This window comes from Brassica oleracea, chromosome C3 (genome assembly GCF_000695525.1).
Source record: "Brassica oleracea var. oleracea cultivar TO1000 chromosome C3, BOL, whole genome shotgun sequence".
In the NCBI taxonomy this organism is placed as follows: Eukaryota; Viridiplantae; Streptophyta; class Magnoliopsida; order Brassicales; family Brassicaceae; genus Brassica; species Brassica oleracea.
In genome coordinates this window covers 22,920,339-22,939,624 of record NC_027750.1, presented here as the reverse complement: position 1 = coordinate 22,939,624, position 19,286 = coordinate 22,920,339, and the positions used below count along the sequence as shown (strand labels likewise).

The 19,286-nt window shown below is 34.1% G+C and overlaps 3 protein-coding genes, 1 long non-coding RNA gene and 1 pseudogene across 5 annotated transcripts; all 5 read left to right on the top strand.

Moving 5' to 3' along the window:
- The first annotated feature begins 983 nt into the window (after positions 1 to 983).
- On the top strand, positions 984 to 1,857 carry LOC106332021. Its single transcript, XM_013770472.1, has 2 exons — positions 984 to 1,219; positions 1,291 to 1,857. Exons 1-2 carry the CDS (start codon positions 1,097 to 1,099, stop codon positions 1,615 to 1,617), a joined length of 450 nt encoding a protein of 149 aa, XP_013625926.1. The 5' UTR covers positions 984 to 1,096; the 3' UTR covers positions 1,618 to 1,857.
- A 2,336-nt stretch (positions 1,858 to 4,193) lies between these two features.
- Positions 4,194 to 5,473, top strand: LOC106330145 (glutathione S-transferase T3-like). The gene is made up of 3 exons (XM_013768683.1): positions 4,194 to 4,455; positions 4,509 to 5,081; positions 5,412 to 5,473. The coding sequence occupies exons 1-3, from the start codon at positions 4,194 to 4,196 to the stop codon at positions 5,471 to 5,473; spliced, it is 897 nt and encodes a 298-aa protein (XP_013624137.1).
- A 2,454-nt stretch (positions 5,474 to 7,927) lies between these two features.
- LOC106333578 lies at positions 7,928 to 11,114 on the top strand. 2 transcript variants are annotated; one of them, XR_001268418.1, is made up of 4 exons: positions 7,928 to 8,141; positions 8,840 to 9,145; positions 9,261 to 9,407; positions 10,855 to 11,114. It is a non-coding gene; the product is annotated as an uncharacterized LOC106333578 (long non-coding RNA). The 2 variants fall into 2 exon arrangements; XR_001268417.1 differs by lacking the exon at positions 10,855 to 11,114 and having other exon boundaries at positions 9,261 to 9,536.
- Positions 11,115 to 13,721: 2,607 nt separating this feature from the next.
- LOC106330144 lies at positions 13,722 to 14,655 on the top strand (annotated as a pseudogene).
- A 788-nt stretch (positions 14,656 to 15,443) lies between these two features.
- LOC106333975 (uncharacterized GPI-anchored protein At3g06035-like) lies at positions 15,444 to 16,233 on the top strand. The gene is made up of 2 exons (XM_013772352.1): positions 15,444 to 15,599; positions 15,713 to 16,233. The coding sequence occupies exons 1-2, from the start codon at positions 15,527 to 15,529 to the stop codon at positions 16,231 to 16,233; spliced, it is 594 nt and encodes a 197-aa protein (XP_013627806.1). The 5' UTR covers positions 15,444 to 15,526.
- Positions 16,234 to 19,286: the final 3,053 nt, after the last annotated feature.

The following is a 19,286-nucleotide window of genomic DNA, read 5'->3' as shown; positions in this document are numbered from 1 at the left end:
TAGTGTTATTCAATTGTGTATTTTATCAATTCTTTTAAATTCTTGTGTTATTCAATTGCATATTTTATCAATTCATTTAAATTCCAGTGTTATTCAATATTTGTTAGATTTAATAGGAATGCCATTTGAAAAGAATTTAATGGAAAATGTAATGTAAAATGCAAAGGATCAATTCCTTGCTTTTATGAAGGGATTTGTTATTTTTAGAACCAATTTGACCCCACGATAACCCACTACGTCTTTAGAAGACATATCACCTACACCAGCCCAATTCCATGTCTCTCCTTTTCCAAAAACGGAACCGAAAAACTGAAATAGAATCAAACCAAATTATTCGAAACCAAAATCGGACCGCCTCAAATATCTGAATGGTTTCTATATTTCTATATCTGAATAACCGAATCGGAAACGTAACCGAACCGAAAACCGAACGGTACCCGAATATCCGAAAAAACAAGTTTCAACACTTTCATATAAAATAAAATGTCATCAGTTTCACTCAACCCGAATGTCCATGGCTAGTTCACCCAAAAAGATTCCTTTAGTAAAAAAAATCTATCTACAAAAAGTAAAATTTTCCAAAGTGTTTTATTTTGGTAAAAAAATATCTAAGAGTTAACTACTAGTTGTGTATTTTTTTGTTATCATTCATAGCGTTAGTATTACCATTTGAATTCCAACAAATTAATTTACATTCACTTAAATTCTATGGCAAAAGGTAAACATAAGAATTAGACAATTGCATTAAAATCTCATAAAATCATTTAAAATACTGCAAAAGTTATTACATGTGAATTCTTTCAAATTCTTGAATTCAATACCACCCACTAAGTGCTATTTTTGTGACTTTTGACCTTGAGTGCTAGATTGGGAACATAAACTTGATTTAGTGCTATTTTTGTCTTTTTCTCTTTACTCTATCTCTACTCTGGACCCACTCTCCCACATGCACTTCTCTCTATGACACCCTAGCTCTTGCCTATTTATGCCACCCTTTGAACATTCTCCCTCACATCTCCACTTGAACCGTTTTTCTAAATACTTCTTCCTACAAACAACAAAAGGCTAATAGAAAGTCTACTTGAAAGATAGAAATATGGCTATGGACCTTGAGCTTGATGATGATGTCTTCTATGCAGACATAAGCAAGCAAATCAATCTCTTAATCACAGATGAAGATGAACAGAACCCTATCTCACTCTCCTCTTCTGTCTTCCAGGTTTGTCCAATTACCTCTCTCTCTATCTCTCTTGATTAGATGTGGATGATGATCATTGAATTCAAAAACAGGGGTTGTTCAGAGAAAACTACCAAACATCATCAACACCACATATGATGTACCATGAGCAGAATTACAACCTAATTAGAGAGAGCAAAGGGACGGGAGTGTTCATCCCAAGATGTACTCAGCCAAGAAGGAAACAACAACATAATCATCCTCGTCAGAAGAAGCAAGGGAGTACCGGTTCCCTCATCTCGAAGCAACAGTTTTCTCATCATGTTTATGACAACAACTACACAACTCTCAACAACAACCGAGAACGCATTACCCTTCATCATGCACCTTCTAACAACTCAAGAAGAGCCTATAGAGACGCAGCATCTCTCTTCACTTAGTCTCCATCAAAATTCAAGACATGGATTTGTGTCATTAATTCATATTATATATAATTGATTATTGATATATTATAGATTTTATGTTTGTAAGATCAGCAAATAATAAGGATGAAGGAGGAACCATCAATCTAAAGGGATTTGGTGTGATTTACGCAACTGTCAACACAGATTAACTTGCTCACTCTTACCATATAATTGTATCATTTTGTCTAATTTATTTTAAGCAAAGTAAAAAATAAACCCCATGAAACTAGTCCTCAACGAACATCAATGTAGGAATTAATTTCTGGACCAGGACAACTCTCATGTGAGTTTGGAAAGTCTTCCATGTCAGGTTCAGAACCATTCAATCTCTTTAGGACCTCACAGGTACAGAGTAACAGTTATGTTGGCAACAATGTTTGAATAAACAAAAGTCAGATCTAAAGAAGAAAAAGACTGACACAGACTCACACCCACATGCCTACATGCCCATCACTCTTATTTTTTTTTCTTTTCCATATTATAATTTTAGTATATTTAATTTCTTTCTATTACACAGACATAGAATTATATATGTATATTCTTCTATATAATATTTTTATTAGAAAACAGAAGTTCACAGTTTAGAAATTTCTATGGACCAGTACCAGATCAGAGCTGTATGTTTTCTGTCAAGTAGCTGTAATTTTCTTAAATTAGTATTAAATGTCAAATAATACTACCACATATCAATACGTGAAAGAATAACTCAAAATCTGTTTCTTACAAGTTGCAGAGTGCAAACTTAACCTTTTCTAACCCTAGCAAACGTAGTCACGTATCACCTTCTCTTGTGGAATCGGTTTCAGAAGAAATAAAAATAATTTCCAAAAATAATTATTTGTTCATCACTTGTATAATGTGTTAATCAATCGAAAACTACATAATGTATTATCATTTTGAATTTGATAAAAATATAAAATGCTGCAGTATTATAGTATTTGATAATGGTAACATCATATATAAGAGCTTTTTAGTCAAAAAATAATATATATAAGAGATTTTATTCAACTTAAAACCTTGGCTACTTAATAATAAAACAACAAAATAATTACAGCGCGAAATTCAACGACCGGTTGAGATAAAAATACTTAGACCATGATCAACCAGGTTGTTTAAGGGGAGTGCTTAGTTTAATTAGAATTAAATAAAAATAAAAAATGGGTTAAATGAGAAGAATCGCTTCTTAATTAGGGGTAGGAAGATCCGGCTCTTCTGGGACACGTGGTGTGTTTTGGGTACATCTCTCTCTCTTTTGACAAAAGCCGTGGGCCTCTCTCTCTCCTTCTCGCCTGCGAAACCGCGTCTCTCTACCTCTCCTCGTCGAATCCGCCGGTCTTTCTCGATCTATCACTGATCGGTTGCAGCCGTCGGCGTATCTGTCGGTGGAAACGTCGTCTGTGTCGGTGGAGTCATCGATTGTGTCCTATTTGATCGACGACGAGGCGTCTCTCTAGCTCTCCTCCAAGACTCCGCCTCTATTTCTTCATCTCTCATTGGCGAAGAATCGCAGAGTCTCTTTCGGTGGCTCGACGGCTCTCTCTCTTGGTGGCTCGACGGCTCTCCTCGACGGTGGAAAACCTCTATCTCTCTCTCCACGGCTCAACTCGACGAAGTGAAAGGTAAAGCCGAGTAATTTTATTTTTTTTTGTCTTAGATTGTTGTCGTTCAATTGATGCATGTCTTAGATTGTGGTATATCTCTGTGATTTTGATTTGTTTGCTTCTGTAATTTTGTTTGTGTGTTGAGATGGTTCGGATCAAGAGGACATCAATGTTCTACTTGATAATTAGTTCTATTTCATATGATATAAGGTCTAGTCTTTGAATAATTAGTTCTACTTCATATGAGACAAGGTCTAGTCTTTGAATAATTGTTTTTTTGTGTGTCGTTAATGTCTCAGAGTCTTTGAATAATTGTGGTAATGTCTCGGAGTCTTTGAATAATTGTGTTCTTGTGTATGGTTCTACTTCATATGAGAGAAGGTCTAGTCTTTGAATAAAGATCACCTCTGATCCATTTTGATTTGTTTTTTTTCTGTGTGTGTTGAGATGGTTCGGATCAAGAGGACATCAATGTTCCACTAAAGGATCAAGAGACATCAAGGTTCAGATCAAGATGGTTCGGATCAAGAGACATCAAGGCTTGACTACAATTGCAATACAGGTAAAACGCCTATCTTGATAACTTACATAGATTGAAAGTTGGATAAATATTTCTTAGGGTCAGATTGATGTGTTGTGAATTGAACTGATTGTGGTTAGTGATAGCTGTAACTCTATATTGAACCCGTTGTAATTAATGGTGTGGTTACTGATAACTCTGTGTTAGGTAATAAATATAGCTTTAACTCTGTGTTAGATAAAGGTCTAGTCGAAATGGTTGGGTGTTATGAACGCGATCAATGCTTTTTGCCTTCTTCTTGCCGTGATTTATGCTTCTTGCCTTCTTCTCTTCTAAATAAGTATCATTCTTCTCTTCTATTAAATAAATATCCTTCTTCTCTTCCATCTATCAAAAACATAATTTTTTTTCTTTCTGCCTTCTTCTCTTCCATGGATTCCAATTCATATAAGCAGATCTCAAACTTTGTTGACCTTTTGAATAGTCAGCAAGACACTGTCTTTGGTTATGTTCAAGACAATGTCGAAGTTTCTTCCTCCCAAATCCCTTTCTTTACCAGTCGAGCGAAGGAAGAAGACAGTCCTGCAGAGCGAGGGGAAAGGATGACATGGACACCAGTAGATGATATTGCCCTCATCAGCGCTTGGCTAAACACAAGCAAAGACCCAATTGTGGGCAATGAGCAAAGAGCTGGTGCGTTCTGAAAAGGATTGCTACATACTTTGCGGCAAGTTCCAAAGTTGCAGGTTCTGAAGTGAGAGAAGCTAGTCATTGTAAGCAGAGGTGGCAGAAGATCAACGATCAAGTCAACAAGTTTTGTGGGTCGTATGAAGCTGCTAGTCGAGAGAGAAGTAGCGGCCAAAACGAGACTGATGTTCTCAAACTTGCTCATGAGATCTTCTACAACAATCACAAAAAGAAGTTCACTCTTGAGCACGCATGGAAGGAGTTGCGGAATGGCCAGAAATGGTGTGACTTGTCTGGTTCTAAAACCAAAGGAAGCGCTAAGAGGAGAAATTTGTTTGATGACAGTGCACAATCATCAAGCTCGCACGCATTTGAAGCCACCACTGGTGAAGATAAGCAAGCAACCATTAGGCCAGCGGGTGTTAAGGCATTAAAGGGACATGGTAAGAAGACAATGGCTGAGGGTAAGGCGCTCAATGAGGTTCAGATTATGTGGACAATCAAAAAGGAGGACTTGGCTGTCAAAGAGAGGCTGTCGAAGATGAGGCTTCTTGACTCATTACTCGCTAAACAAGAGCTAGCTGAGTATGAAGAAGAGCTGAAGAAGAAGTTCATTACCGAGTTGCTGTCTAGTTAGTTCTAGTCTAAGAAGAAGTTTCGCTTAAGCTTCTGTTGGTTAAGGTCTACTCCAGTGCTGCTTTGTTGTTTGTTGTTTTAATCTGATTCGCTTAAGCTTCTGTTGTTTAAGGTCTACTTGTGTGCTGCTTTGATGTTTGTTGTGTTGTTCTCCTGATCTTTGTCTCCGTGTGACACAAGGCATTAGTCCTTGTGTTATACAAGTAATGTAATGGTTGTGTTATTCTCATGATAAGGTCTTCGTTTGAATAATATAAATGATTGTGTTGTTTGTTTATCTAAATGCTTGTGCTAAGTATTCTCATGTTGCTTGTCAATATTTTCAGGTTACGGAGTGAAAATGGAAGCATCAAGAGTCGAAGAATCACGGAGTGGAAGCAGCAGTTAATCACGGAATGGAAACAACAGTGTCTCATGTGGAAGCAGCAGTGTCTCAGTGTCTTATATGAATTATTGTCTCACTTTCTCATGTGAATTATTGTCTCGGTGTCTCTTTTGTATAATTGTGTCTTCTCTCTTTTGTATTATTGTGTCACGGAGAAGCTGTGAGATTTGTATGTATGTGTCATGTGTTGTGTAAACTTGTTCTCTCTTTTGTATTTAAGGTCATCTCTTATTTCATTCTTATCACACTTCTCCTTTCGCGTTCCAATCTTATTAACAAACACTCTCTTCTTCCATACTTATCACATTTCGCGTTTTCACAAAACCAAACACATTCTTGTTCCATACTTCTCATCATATTAACAAACACATTATAGTTCCATACTTCTCGTTTTCACAATTTCTCATCTCTTGTTTCATTCTTGTTCCAAACAATTTGTCATCTCTTGTTCCAGTCTAGTTCATACTTCTCCACCATCTTATGGCATCATCTTCTCATAATAATTTTGAGGAATTAGATGAAACATTTGATCAACATTTTGATCAATTTTTTGATCAAACGTTCAAAAATCTTTGTATTAATTATGGTGATCAACAAGAAGAGCGAAGAAGAAGGAAAAAACGAGTTTACATCGAAAGAAACCGTGAAGCAGACAATCTTCGTATGTGGAATGATTATTTCAGTGAAACTCCAACATATCCTGATAATCTATTCCACCGACGATTCAGAATGAACAAGCCGTTGTTCATGAAAATTGTTGATCGACTCTCCAATGAAATGGAATTCTTTCAACAAAAACAAGATGGTCTCGGAAGGCTTGGTCTCTCTACGCTTCAAAAATGTACTGCAACTATTCGTGTCTTGGCATATGGTACGGCGGCTAATGCGGTTGACGAATACCTCCGGCTCGGTTCAACTACTACTCGGTCATGTTTGAAAATTTTTGTGGAAGGAATAGTAAATTTATTCGGCGATGAGTACCTAAGATGACCAACACCGGCTGATCTTCAACGTCTTCTTGATATTGGAGAGCATCGTAGATTTCCCGGGATGATAGGAAGCATCGATTGTATGCATTGGGAGTGGAAGAATTGTCCCACCGCTTGGAAAGGTTAATATTCACGTGGTTCGGGAAAACCCACAATCGTTTTAGAGGCAGTTGCTTCCTATGATCTATGGATATGGCATGTATTTTTTGGACCTTCAGGTACCTTAAATGATATCAATGTTCTTGATCGCTCACCTGTTTTTGATGACATAATAAAAGGTCAAGCTCCGCAAGTCACTTTCTATGTCAATCGAAGAGAGTATAATTTGGCTTACTATCTCACCGATGGTATTTATCTGAAATGAGCAACTTTTATCCAATCTATTCCAATACCACAAGGCCCGAAAGCGGTTTCATTTGCTCAACATCAAGAAGCTGTCCGAAAAGATGTCGAGCGTGCTTTTGGAGTCCTGCAAGCTCGTTTTGCCATTGTTAAAAACCCATCACTTTTTTGGGATAAAGTCAAAATTGGGAAGATTATGAGGGCATGTATCATACTTCATAATATGATAGTAGAAGACGAACGAGATGGATACACTCAGTATTATGTCTCAGAGTTCCAACAAGGGGAAGACAACAGAAGTTCACATGTCTATCTCACGTATTCTACAGACATTCCTACAAATATCGCCAATATGATGGGTGTTCGAACTAGAATTCGTGATAAACAAATGCATCAACAACTGAAAGCTAATTTGGTTGAAAATATATGGCGTAAATTCGGACGTGATGAAGACAACAACTGAGCTCGGATGTTTCTTTCAAATTATTCTCGTTTATTTTACTAATATTTGTTTTCATGTTTTTTTTTAAATCTATGTTTTAAATGTTATCTTTTAATATGTTTTTTAAATAAATAAAATTATCTTTAATAATTTTTTTTCTTAAGAACCCCAAATTAAGAATCTACCATTGAATCCGTTAAAACAAGAAGTTTCTTAACAAAAGTCCTTAACCTAAATCTATTATATTTTTAAAAAGTCCTTAAGCTAAATATATTATATAAAAAATAATTAAGAACCCGGTTCTATGGTTAATCTTGCTCTTAGGCGACTTTTCGGTTCGTTTGTTTATTACAAATCCGTTATGTCATCTTCCCCGACCATCATCACCACTGAGTTCCACATCGTCTCTTTGAATGAGCTTTGTGTACATGTAATCACAGGCCTTAAATCTTAGATTTGAGGGTTATATAGGCGATTTAATAAAAAAATTAATGATTTTTTTACACATTTGAGGTCTTATATAGGCAATATACCTTGCCGTCCCCACCGTGTCCCCGTCTCAAAAACGTAACGGGTACGTGAGACGGCTATGAATTGCCGTCCCCGTGCTTCATAGGTTCTTATATCTATTTAGTTTTCTTCAAAAAAAATTGGGATTTGAAGCCAATGGTTCATTTGGCTTTGACCAGGACCACCCGGTGTAATCATCATGCAGATTATTTTGATGAAGTATGTTCTTTTTATGTTCCAGGTGGGTATCTATGGCTATGCTGCGTATTCAGCGAGCAAGTTTGGGCTTAAGGTTTGGCACAGTCACTGCAACAAGAAGTTATTGCTGATGATATTCATGTCACTCTTGTTTTTCCTCCTGACACCGATACACCTGGTTTTGAAGAAGGTAAACAAATACATTACTCTGAAGCTTTTGTCTACTATTTTTTAAAGATTCATTAGTATGCATAGAGTATAACAGAACATGAAAGTAGCTAGGATTAGGTAATGCCACTAACGAGTTTCCTTATAAAGTTGGAGACAGACTACATAAAGGTTGTACGTTTTGGTTGGGAGATATGAAACTAATGTTGATCTTTAGTTGTTGTTATGAGATTAAATTCTTGACCTTATCTGGTCTGAATAATTGTATCAAACTCGTGGTATTGTGTTTTGTGTTGATGTCACTGGGATTAGGTAGTGCCGCTAATGAGTTTACTTATGCTGAGCTGATAACGCAATTAAAATGCATCCAAAAAGTTGGAGACAGACTACATACAGGCTGTACTATATGGTTGGGAGATATGAAGACATGAAAATATAGTTGATCTTTGGTTGTTATTATGAGATCAGACCTGTGCCCTTATCTGGTCTGAGTCGTTGTATACTCTATCAACTTTATAGTCTTTTATTTTATTCTTCATTACGAGATTGCCGGCTCGGAAGAACTGTGATGTGTGAAGTACTGAGTGATGACAATCTCGTAAAAGACAATTACTGAGAGTGAAGTAGAATCTGATAATTCTCAGTTCATTGAATTTTATATTATGAAGTTCTTGATGATGATAAGGGTTTTTATTTGATTTCCTTGTTTTCATCTCACAGAACAGAAGAGCAGGCCTGAGGTCCTGCCTGAGTTCACTACCATAATAGCTGCGTCCCCTGGTTCAATGAAAACGTAAGAAGTAGCCAGGAAAGCTATGGATGGAATCAAGGCAGGAAAGTTCACAGTCTCATGCAACTTTGAAGGATTTTTATTGTCTCTCGCGACAACCGGCATGTCCTCTCAGAGGTCGTTTTGGCTAGCGTTTCTTGAAATTATTACCGCAGGGCCTATAAGACTAGTCGCTCTCTTTTTCCAATGGGATTGGTATAACGCTATAGAAAAATGGAGCAAGACCAAAACACATAGTAAGCAGCTAATACCATCAAGCTAATTCAAACTAGTAATTCTTCTTGGTTTGACTGCTTCACTCCTTACTCTTTTTTTGCTATTTTTAATTTTGCTTCTCTTTTGTAATTCCAGAGAGCTAGATGGCTATCTGAAACATTCTTTTCATATTGGTTCTTGAAGAAGAAGAGGTATAAGGAACGAGATGTAGTTGAGATTTTGAAGGAAGTTGTTCCATCTAATAGTTTAACTGTGCTGCATGAAATCTGAGAACTTCTTAAGGTTTGTTCAAAGCACTTAGAAACATTTGTATCTAGTCGGAGGTGACATTTTCTCAAGTGAACTCCATGCTGATCATGCATAGAGATATCACCAGATTCTCGAACAATAAAATATTGCCCCATTCTCCTTTCTCGGTGGCCATGATTGTTGAGGCTTCCCTTGTGTGATAAGACTGCTTAGTGTAACCAGGGGTTTTATCAGGGCCAGCTCAATGGTGTCACGGACCCTGGGACAAAAAAAAATTAATTTCTAAACTATTATTTAAAAAAAAAGAAATCTGATAAATATATGTTTTTTTCGAAATACCAGAAGTATTTTTAAAAATAAATCTATGGAAATAAAAAAATACTTTCATATAAAAAATTTTGGGCCGATCTCCCTCCGTGGTTGGCGGTGCTCTTCACCGTCACTATGTGAGGGAGGATATCCTCTTTCTCTTTAGTTTAATCTAGGCTTCTATGGTTTATGGTAGTTTAGGTGAAGGTCGTTGTTGTCAAGTCGAGGGTTGCTTTAGATTTGGGTTGTGGTGCTTCTGTTTCTCTTCGGTTGCTTGCAGTTATGGCCAATTCTTTTTTCGCCTTGTTCTAGCTTTTTGGATTCGTCGGTGTGAGGTATATTTGCTGTGGAGGAATCTACTAAACATCTCCTTTATCCACCATGGAGACGAAGCAGTGAGTTTGATTTGTAGGTTTTCTCTTGCGAGGAGGTGACCAGTTTTAGCTCTGTAGATCGCTATTCTGCCTAACGAGTGTCCGCGTGTAAGACCTGTAAATCTTCGCCGGTGTTTTTCCCTTTAGCATTTCAAGTTCTTGTGTCCTTGAGCCTAGGTGTTTGGTTTTGACTTGGTTCTGCCTTGGCTCCGGTTTGCAACAGTCTTTGGTGTTGATGTAAGTTTATCATCGCTCATGCTTGTTCCGATGGTGCACCTGTTTTGGATTGGTGGTGTACCCTTTAGGGTTGGGTTTGCCTAAGTCATTGGTTCTTTGGTTATCTTTGGTCTCATGTTTTTCAGGAGTGTCTGCGAGTTATGATCAGTCCATTAGTTCCAGCTTTAGTACATGTGGCTCTTTAATGCTTTTTTTCGTATTATCCTACCTCATTGTTATTATCTCCCTCTTTTGGGCTATTGCTTCCGGAGATATTACCATTTTCTGCCGGCTTTTGTAATCCACGATGTGTTCCGTTATGAAAGATTATAAAATTTTGAGTTAAAAAAAAAAAAAAATGGGCCCTTTTTCTTATTTTTATAAAAAAATTGGACCCTTATGTATTAAGAAATAGGAGGATAACGATTGGGTCCGGGGCGGTCGCACCGCTCGCCCCCTATCTAAGCCGGCCCTGGGTTTTATATCCAGCAGGGTATCCATGAAGTCTGCAACGTCGGTTTACTGTATGATCACCCATGCCGCAATGATAACAAATAGTTCTTCCTTCTGTTTGTAAGCAGGAACATATGCAGCAACCAGTTGTTCAAAAGATGTGGCTGTTGGCGATGCCTTAGATATCACTGAAATAGTGTCATTTGTTTTCATTGAACTCTGTCATTCTTTTTGAGAAATTAGATTGAAAACCTTAGAGATGGATGGTTTTGGTTCCAACATCAGATACCGAGAAAGAAGAAGCTCGAATCGGACTCTAAATCAACAAGATGAAACAGAAGAGAAGAACAATTGATGTGATACCATATTAGATTCTGTAGATGTTGAGCACGAGCCCAGAGAGAGAGATAAAGAAAGTAAAATTTGTCATTATTAATCTGGTCGACATTATGTTACAGTTAACGTTTACTATATACTCTCTCGGAAAGTTCACCCAAACTAAAAAAATAACGGAAATATACGTAAGTTGTTATTAATTACATCTTTCTGACCAATAGTATTTTTGATAAATAAAATTATTTATAAAATCAATGAAGTTTACAATTAATTTTCAGCTGAAAGTAAGTATAATTTGCATTGAAATTGTAGAATGACACTTTTTATGTAACAAAAAAAAAGATAGAATGACACTTATTATAAAACAAAGAGAGTATCGTATACCAATCTGGTTTAATATCTCTATGATCACATTAGAAACCAGTTTATTAACTCTATAAACTGTGTATTTGCGAGATAGTTTGAGTAATCATATCAAACTGAAAAAAGTCATTTAGTTAAAAAAAATATTTAGAACAAGAAACAACATTGTTATATAAAATATTAAATAACTAAGCTAACAAAAAAAATATAAAGATTAGACCATTTTCACTTAGTCTAAATTAGTGCAAGTTTTCAAAATTAAATTTTATAACTGGTTCATTTAATAGAAAAAATAGTTAAGTGAAGAGGTGAAAACACCCTTTTTTTTACCAAAAAAAAAAAGTTAACAAACTCAAAACAAAGATAAATCTAACCTACTGAAACTAATTAAAAAATACTACACTTAACACGACAGAAATTTGAAACAAATATAAGAAAATATTTTCTTTTAAAAGTATAATAAATATTAAATATGATAGAGAGAGTAGAGTTAATATGGTAAATTGATGATAATTTAACGATTTTGTGGCTGCAAGAAAATGACAATCAAATTAAAATTAAAAAAAAAACTTGTTTGGTGTAAGTTTATTCTTTCTTAGTTATATTATTTATTTCAATAATATCAAATTGATTAAAGCAAACGTGTGCTTTAAAAGGTTAAAGTAGAAATATCAAATATGACAAATTATTGTACTTTATGGTAAAAGCAAAGATTAATAGAAAAAAAATATTATTGAAATTGAATTTAGTGATATTCTAGCAAATGATGTCTTAGGTGAATGTTTAATTCTTATAAGGTAAGCACGGCTCCTCCGGGTACTTTTGAAATGTAAATCCAAAGCGTTTTGTTTTCAACTTTAAATCGTGTTTCAAGACCAACCTGTCACAGTAGCGGTGTGACTCATTGATTCTGTCATTTGTGTTTCTCTTAATGATTCATATGCTATAAATGGTTGGGCAGAAAAGCTTGATGCCAAAGATGCATTAAGTTCATTGATTTTTTTTTTGGCTCCTAAACTTTGTGGTGTTTAGCTTCTGTTGGTTCTTGCTTTAGACAACTTTATTTTTCTGCATAACATCTATTATTTAGTTTCTTATGTAATTGTCTAAGAGTTGAATTTGAAATAAGATCATCTATGAATCTTCGTAGGAGGTGTTTTTTTTTTTTAGGAGGTGTTATTGGTTCTCTATAAAAAAAAATTTTCATAGCTTTCAATGGATTTGCTTATAGAGGTTGATGGAGAAAAGGACATTGAAATAGAAAGCTAGATAAACCAAGATTTTTGGAGTTTTTGTGGGTGAAAAACCATTACATTAAAGAAACCTAACCATCAACCTCTTCAGACATCAAAGTCTTACATACGATCAAAACCTAACCATCAACCTCTTCAGACATCAAAGTTTTCACACATTAAGTTTTACATACGAGAAAGAGTAAACTTGTGTTAGTTCATTCAACTTCATACCTCTCCTCCAAAAAGTAATGACCAAAGGTAACAGCCCAACGCCCCCATTAGGAGCCCTAATCATCAACTGATAAGATCACCATCAGCGTCGAAGAAAAAGCGCCCCACAGCCTTTCTTGTGTTGTAGAACAATACACCACTTCGAACTAGTCCCACAATACTGGTCAAGGTCGGAACCCAGGGGTTCCGATCAACCATATGGACATTGTCCACTTGCCAAATCCCTGCAATTTCACTGGTACGCGATTAGGAAGTTCCAGCTGGATCAATCTCGTTCATGGAGAGCGCCGGAGGATGTAGTTCAAGTTCAAGATCAGCCATTCCTTTAACTTGTTAAAGCTCGGTGAAGAAAGCTCAGCGGTAAAGAAAGAGATTCGCTGACTGCGCAACATCCTCTATAAACTAAAATCAATTTCATTATATTAAAATATATCAGATTTAAACTTTTTATTCATTTCAAATTGATTCATTATTCATTTGAATCTAGATTTTTAAATATGTATCATTGTATTTATAATTGTTCATCATAGTTTATGTACTATAATTGAACTCAATAACAAATGATTAACAAATCTACTAGCTTTTCAAAGTTCTACAATAATTGCTTGACCTTGGTTAAAATGGAAGTAATTGTTTGAATGAATTATAAAACAATGTTATAATGGAAAAACTGATGGTGTTTAATAACATTGTTTTAATTTGAATAAGAAATGATTTTAAAATATCATGGTAAAATGTTAGCTTTCTTTTATTGGTAAAAATCATTTGTTTCTTGTCAGTTTTATACTATTGGGCTTAGCCCATTTAAAGAAATTATAACTCAGAACCCAATGAGAGGAAGTAAAAAGTTTTGTTGTTGAGAATCCATTGGGCTTAGCCCATAAATCGAAATGTTCGTCCTAAACCCATCTCGTCTCCTCTTCCTCGCCTGCACCATCACCTCTGACCCGGCGAAGCTAATCCGTTAGCTCCAACTGCAACGCCGGAGGTAAGCCAGTTCATTCTTTATCATCTTCTTCTCTTCTTTCATAGCTCTTATTCTCACATTATTTGTCTATGATTCATGGATCCCATTTTTTTATTTTGGTACGAACTTACTGAGTTTGGATCATTCGTTCTGTTTTTTTTTTTTTTAATAGAGTCATGAAGAAGCTTTATATCACTTGTCAAGAACGTTCATTCTCGCCAATGCCAAGTAAACTGGTCTGTGCAAGTTCGTTTCTTACAGAAAGATTCTGTGTCTATCACTTTATGATCCGTACGGTCCTAGACCCCAGCCTTCAAGCAAGATCATGGAGATAGCTGAGCGTATAGCTGCAATGTCTCCACAAGAGCGGAAAGTAATCAGTCCTGCACTCAACGAACACCTGAGGCTTCCGAAGCAAGAGATGATTTGGACGCAAGGGATGATGAGTTTGGGAGCGAAACAAGAAGCTGGAACGGGAAAACAAGAGGAGAAGAAGGAGAAGACGGTGTTTGATGTGAAGCTGTAGAAGTTTGATACAGCTGCAAAGATCAAAGTGATTAAAGAAGTGAGAGTGTTCGCGAGTTTGGGTCTCAAGGAAGCGAAAGAGCTTGTGGAGAAAGTACCTGTTGTGATTAAACAAGGTTTGACGAAGGAGGAAGCTGATGGAATCATAGAGAAGATCAAAGATGTAGGTGGAGTCGCAGTTATGGAGTAAGTGGACTTTGATTTGTGTGTTTGGTATTTTGATCACTTCTTGGTACTTACAGTAGATGTTTTGTAATAACAAATCAATGAAATCATAGAGTTTTTCAAGAACTTTGTTTCAAATTTCAACTTTGTGTTCGTAAGTGAGTTTATGTGCTGCCAAGTTCTGGTTCTTTATCACTAGATTTGGTTTACTTAGTCTCAAGAAATCTAGTTACTGACATAGTGTCATGAGTTCAACACCTTATTTGATGAAGCACAACATGGAAATACATAATGGCTTGCTCTTGTTCCATGTTCATGACTAGCTCAGCTCAGATCGGTTTCGATCTGGTCGGGTTTGGATCTATTTTCAATTTTTATGAAACCCCTAACGGAACCGAGTTAATATAATTCGGATGTGGTTTGGCTTTAAACCCAAAAACCGATAAAACCCCGAAATCATGAGTTAAACTCAAAAAAACAAAAAAAAAAAAAAACATATGGATGTTTCTGTTTTTTTTAAACAAAATATTTTTTGATTTATAAATTATATTTTAGATATTTAATTAGTATTTCGAGTGTTTGGGTATCCATTCGGTTTTGGGATTGGTTCCGGTTTGTTTTTTTTTTTGCTTAGAAAAATAAGAATCGTTTTGGGTTTTATAAATTTTGGTCCGGTTTTGGTTTCTGACGGTTCCGTTTCAGTTCGGTTTTCGAGTTTGGATAATATGCCTAGACCTATTCATAACAGATCGACCTCGTATAGGAGGATGATATAATCCTCAACGAACTAGTTAGTTAAAGGCCTTGAACGTTTGGCGCTACGTCAATGTCCAACGAGCAGGAAAAACACAACAGAATCATAACACAACTCTCAAAATAAAGGCTACGTAACCATTTTCTCACCCTTAATAAATAAAAGCCATTCAGCGCCAAGAAATGAAAAAACCATCATCAAGAGAGTAGTTGAATCAGTTTCAAATGGCGACTTACAAGCTTCTCCTTATCTACTTTATCCTTATCTTCCTTAGTCGTCATGTGCTTAGCGACATCGGTAACTTCCTCCTTTTTTCATGATCTTCTTGTTCAAGTACTCTTGATAGATTCACTATCTATTTACTTATAATGTATTTTCCTAATTCTTGATTTGAGATTGTGAATACGCAGATGAAGAGGACGTTCTTTTCATAGGCATCAACAGCTACAGAGCATCACAGAATCTCACAACCTTAAACAACAACGAGAACGCAGAGTGTCTAGCCGACGAAATAGCTGATCAACTCAAGAACAAGCAATGCACCAACGACACTGGCTCAGCCACAGTACCCGGAACCGAGCCACAGTTCACAGACTACCCTAATATTCTAGCTAAATGCCACTTAAGCGTCTCCGACACAAGAGACGGCTTGATCATGCCCGCATGTGTTCCTTTCTTAGAGTCGAGCCCAAGCCTCGTCCTCACAAACTTCACCAAGTCACAATACTCGTTGAGTTTGAACGATTCTAAGTTTACGGGAATGGGTATTGGTAAAGAAGATGATTGGATCGTTGTGGTTCTCACTACCCACACACCACAAGGAAGCTTCTCTACAGCTACTAAAGTGGACTCTAATGGCTTCACTTTTGCTATTGGCTTCTTTAACTATGTGTTTGTTTTCATCTTGTCCTTTTGTTTCTTTCTTTGTTGAAATATCTATCACATGTTTCAAGGTTTTATTGGTTTCAACTCTTCCTACTATTGTATATCAAATAAAGAATCATATGTTCTTGTGATATTTACTATTTTTCTTTACGTAAAACAAATATATATTGTGAAAGTTTTTTTCATTTTCGTTTCAGTAGTTTGAATGTTCACTAATATTAATTTCTAGATCATGAGATATGTGCTTTAAATTTTTAAGAATTCATTTATAAATAATTATGAAAAATTTAACTAAAAAAATATTTACTATGATTTTAATAAAACTATTAAACGTGAATCACTCATAAAAAGGTTTAAGAAACTGAATTGTTTCATTTTCTGAAAGGATAAATATCAATAATGTATGTACTAACAATATATATGATATTGATAACTAGGATTAAAACACATGTTATACTAAAATAAACAAGAAATATATAGTCTTATACACATATATGAATGATCTTTCTTCATAAGAAAGTATACAAATGTTATAAAACCTTAAAAGTAGAAATCACACATACAAAATGAACTCTCAGATGTAATGTGTTTGCCTCTCTTCTCTTTTACATGACATATCAGTCGTCAATCACTCATATAATAAAATGAAGATGGAGAAAATAAACGAAAGTGTTTGATTCATTTTTTTGTTGAATTATCTATAGTGCTTGGTTGGATGGTGGGCTGTGAAAGAAAAGCTGAGCAAAATTCACAGAAAAACATTAAAGAGGAGAGAAACATGAAGATCTTGCTTTTATATTTCTTGATTTTTCTTCCATATCTATTAATAATCAACATTTTCGTTCAAAAAAAAAATCAACATTAAGATTTTGTGCTTTCCTCTTTTTCAGTGTTTGGACCATATTTGATTGAAGTATTGACCATTTGTAGATTACACATATATATCCCCAAATCAAAGAACAGAGAATGACATGTGAAGTTTTTGTGTTTTGTGTACGTTCTTGACAAGTCACTATCTAATGATTTGAGAAATATAGAGAGCGAGGTACTCCTCTTCTACGTCAATTTATTTTTGTTTTGTTTTCTGTGAGGTTTACAGTTTATCTATAATAGAAGTTATAGCCCAAGCATTTCTCGTTGATTTTTGAGTTTAACCTTATTGCTCTGTTACACATACACTGATACACATGATCTTTTTTTAGAAATATACAGTTTAGAGAGACCATTTCAGAAATATATAGTTTCAGAGATCCGTAAATATGTTTTAGAGACATCCCCTAGTCCCCCTAGACGATATTTGCGAAGTGATTTATACACATGTCGTCACTACAATTATTCTCGATGAAAAAAAGATGACATGACACTTAAAATATATGACATGGTTTTAGAAAATAGTGACATGACATCATATTAATTGTGAGATGTAAAAATTTAAATTTTTTGTAGGGATTTTAAATATGGTAATAAAAATAATTCATATATCACAATTAAAATAATAATATATATGTATATATGTATCTCACATTAATAAAAATAAACTAAATAAAGTAACACTAATCCAAAAAAAAATTGATAGTTAAATATTTAAACATTATTTAAATTTATCCGTTCATCTTCATCATTTAAATTAACAAAAAGATTTTTCAGTTTAACTAAAATAAACAAATTCTCAAATTTATTAAAATTTATATTTGTATGTAAATATATATATATGAAAATAGTGATATGGCATCATATTAATAGTGAGATGTAAAATTTTCTTATAAAAATTTAATTTTTTTTTTGCAGAGATTTTAAATATGGTAATAAAAATAACTCATATATCATCATTCATGTCAATTTTTCATATAAATATTTATTTATGGTAAACTATTAAATATATTAATAATTCATATATCACAATTAAAATAATAATATATATGTATATATGTATCTCACATTAATAAAAATAAAATAAATAGAGTAACATTAATCAAAAAAAAATTGATAGTTAAATATTTAAACATTATTTAAATTTATCTGTTCATCTTCATCATTTAAATTAACAAAAAGATTTTTCAATTTAACTAAAACAAACAAATAGAATTTATATTTATATGTAAATATATATATATATATATATATGTGTGTATATATATTTAAAATTAGATGGGAAGATATATATATATATATATTTAAAATAAATAATCATTAAACACAATAATATAATTAAAACTATTTTTATAAAATCTAATTTTATCTTTATTAAAAATTAAATCAAATCAAATTTAAATAATTGTACCAAATAAAAAAATAAGATTACAAAAATATGTTTATGATTTTTTATAACTATTGAAGTTAAAATATAAATTAATAATGTTGAAATATAAATCAAAATTTTCTTTTGAAATAAAAAATGTTACGTTAAAATTACTATTTCTGCGCTTGGCGCAGGAAAACTCTTAGTAATAAATTTAATTATTAATTAAATTATACAGGCTTCTATTAACAAAGCCCGATAATAACTATATAAGTAAGCCCAAATAAAGCCTAAACATCTGGCCTGAGAATGCTAACCCTTGATATCTGGAAGTAAGTAAATATATATATTTTTTTCTTTTTCTTGTATACATTATTTACGTCAGTTAATATATAAGTAAGGTACAAAAATAAGTTTAATTCTAAGATATGATTGTTCGATAATGATTAACGATAGATAGAATCATAGAACTATAAAATGATGATATGCTTTGTATTTTCGCTGAAAATTGAATCCGAAAAGAAAACGCAAATAATATAAAATATTCTTTGAAACTAACAAATATTAGTCTTTTATAGGAAAACTAACAAATATTATTATTTTTTCTTTTGAAACTAACAAATATAATTAGTTCACGTGGACATAGTCACACAACTCAATTTCTTGAAATCTGATTGGGTCCTACGAATTTTCAGTGCATTATCCAAAACAATTTCACAAAATTATAGAAGTTTTTTTTAATATAAAAGGTTGCAAAAGGGCTATGCGTTGTGATTACTACTTTTTCCTTTTAAAAACACCTTTTATATTCGTGTCCAAGAGAATGATCATCTCCCGACTTCGTGTTTTTTGTTGGGGGG

Bases quoted from the DNA above. Each gene is read 5' to 3' on its own strand.
- LOC106330145 (XM_013768683.1), top strand. From the start codon at position 4,194: ATGGATTCCAATTCATATAAGCAGATCTCAAACTTTGTTGACCTTTTG. The intron at 4,456-4,508 runs GTGCGTTCTGAA...CCAAAGTTGCAG, and splicing joins GGGCAATGAGCAAAGAGCTG to GTTCTGAAGTGAGAGAAGCT. The intron at 5,082-5,411 runs GTTAGTTCTAGT...CAATATTTTCAG, and splicing joins CATTACCGAGTTGCTGTCTA to GTTACGGAGTGAAAATGGAA.
- LOC106333975 (XM_013772352.1), top strand. From the start codon at position 15,527: ATGGCGACTTACAAGCTTCTCCTTATCTACTTTATCCTTATCTTCCTT. The intron at 15,600-15,712 runs GTAACTTCCTCC...GTGAATACGCAG, and splicing joins TCATGTGCTTAGCGACATCG to ATGAAGAGGACGTTCTTTTC.
- LOC106332021 (XM_013770472.1), top strand. From the start codon at position 1,097: ATGGCTATGGACCTTGAGCTTGATGATGATGTCTTCTATGCAGACATA. The intron at 1,220-1,290 runs GTTTGTCCAATT...ATTCAAAAACAG, and splicing joins TCTCCTCTTCTGTCTTCCAG to GGGTTGTTCAGAGAAAACTA.